The sequence below is a fragment of the Protobothrops mucrosquamatus genome, unplaced genomic scaffold (assembly GCF_001527695.2).
Source record: "Protobothrops mucrosquamatus isolate PMUCROS unplaced genomic scaffold, P.Mucros_1.0 scaffold8062, whole genome shotgun sequence".
NCBI classification, from domain to species: domain Eukaryota; kingdom Metazoa; phylum Chordata; class Lepidosauria; order Squamata; family Viperidae; genus Protobothrops; species Protobothrops mucrosquamatus.
The window spans coordinates 6,001-8,132 of record NW_015393859.1 but is presented as its reverse complement, the minus strand read 5'-3'; the positions used below and the strand labels follow the sequence as shown (position 1 = coordinate 8,132).

Here is a 2,132-nt window from a genome sequence, read left to right as displayed (position 1 = left end):
CTTTGTGAGTCACTGTAACACTACGACTATAGAGAGAGACTACAACTGATGAGATTCAGGTTGACATATTCACTTATCCAGGGGAGGAGTATCTTTAGGTCAGTATCGAGTTTTAGAGGAGAAATTATTGCACATTACCTTATGCCTTTGGGATTAAACATGGGGCTAAATGAATGAAGGCTCAGTTCTCAAAGCCAGAAGTCAGCCTCTGATGGTTTGTTGAACATAATTTCCCCCACCAGGTTCTATGGGAGTGTAATCTGGGTTCTGCTCTTCCAGTGTAGGCTGAAGCCACATCCAGATGCTTCCCTATTACCACTCTGGCTGCTGTTCTAGCCATATGCTCTAACATCACCTCACCTGTGCTTTGCGACCCCGGTTGACAAAGGTGCAGACAGGATTATATGCGCCAGTGCCACAGACATACAAGTGTGTTCGATTCCAGGGCTGGATAAGTCGGATGAAGTTCCCACACTCACCCTAGAAGACAAATGGAACATTAACTTAAGCTCCTACAAAATTGTGTCCACTTCAAGAAGGGGAAGTGAGTAATTGCATCCTCTCCTCGTCAGGACCCAATGAAAGATTCAAATGTACAAGGTCTTCTGCAGCAAATGGTTTTACTATTAAAGAGAGTTCTTTGTGCAACAAGAAAGTCCTATGGGCAGGTACTTATGTGCAGTGAAGTGACACTTAAGACTGAGCAAATAAGGCCTGGTGCCCCTTTAGAATCAGCAAATGTACATTTTGAAGCATTTCTTCCAATGAGATTTTGGATATCTCTGCAAAACAAATTTTCTGCATGCCCTATTTATGGTGCTCTCTCTCCCTCTGTTTTTTCTTTTAAGAAGTTTGAATTATTTTCCATTTCAGAGCCAACATTCCTTTTTTCATGTCTTATGTTACAGCACATTTGTAGCTGAAACAGACTATAAATGGTGCAGGTCAAAGCTTTCCTTCTTGTCCTTGGCAATTTTTCTTCAGTCTGAGAAAATAATAGTTGTACAATTCCAGAGAACTATCTTGGTGTCAAGATGGCAGATGCCAGACTCCTGGGTCCTGTTTATTTTCAAACACAAGGAAAATGATCTGAATACAAATGCCTGGAAAGGAAAATCCTTCTAATGGACCCAAAAGAGCACTTTCTGATTTTATTGGTTCTGGAAAAAAGGGAAAAGTATTCCAGTAAAGCTGATCCTGTTAAACCAGTGATTTTCAACCTTGGTAACTTTGTGATATGTGAACTTCAAGGAGAGAAGCAACCTAGAACTAAGGAGAAACTTCCTGACAGTTAGAACAATTAACCAGTGGAACAACCTGCCTCCAGAAGCGGTGAATGCTCCAACACTGGAGGTTTTTAAGAAGAGACTGGACAGCCATTTGTCCGAAATGGTATAGGGTTTCCTGCCTGAGCAGGGGGTTGGACTAGACGACCTCCAAGGTCCCTTCCAACTTTATTATTATTATTATTATTATTATTATTATTATTATTATTATTATTATTAATCAACTCCCAGAAATCCCTAGTCAGCACAAATCATAGCTATACTGTATATTAGAAATGACTATATTTACATTACATAATTATAATTACACTCATTTTAAACACTTGATATGTCTTTTTTATTATGTACAATTGTGCGTCTTCTTTTTTCTTCTCTTTTCTGTCGCTATTTGAAATGCAACAAAACATTATTTTAAAAACTCCCAGAAATCCCCAGCCAGCACACAATAATAAAGTTATATAAATAATTAGATATAAATAATGTGTTAATGTATTAAACAAATAAATGAATTTTTGGCAAGAGACAGTGAGAGCCCTTGCCTCATTCCCTCTTATTTGATCCTTACCATCGTTTGTCAGTTTAATTGTAGTTTTATTTTATTGTGAGCTACCCCAAATCATTGGAAGACATTATTATTATTATTATTATTGTTGTTGTTGTTGTTGTTGTTGTTGTTATGCAGTGAAGTCTAAGCAGCGAAAATAATGCCGTGTTAGTAATTTTTCATCTTATTTAATTTTCCTTTTTTAGCAATTGCACAAAGATAAATGTGATGCTTGTTGATAGCTTAATGGCACTGTATTTCAAAATAGCAAGGACCATTCAAAAACCTTCTGAAGTTCTCCT

At 37.4% G+C, this 2,132-nt stretch overlaps 1 protein-coding gene across 1 annotated transcript in view; it reads right to left on the bottom strand.

Moving 5' to 3' along the window:
- Nucleotides 1-209: 209 nt before the first annotated feature.
- Nucleotides 210-2,132, bottom strand: part of LOC107300706 (semaphorin-3F-like) — a 5,308-nt gene continuing 3,385 nt past the window's right edge. Inside the window, exon 3 of the mRNA XM_015830011.1 lies at nucleotides 210-480. Coding sequence (XP_015685497.1) covers nucleotides 352-480 — 129 coding nt within the window. The 3' untranslated portion in view covers nucleotides 210-351. The remainder of the gene's footprint in view (nucleotides 481-2,132) is intronic.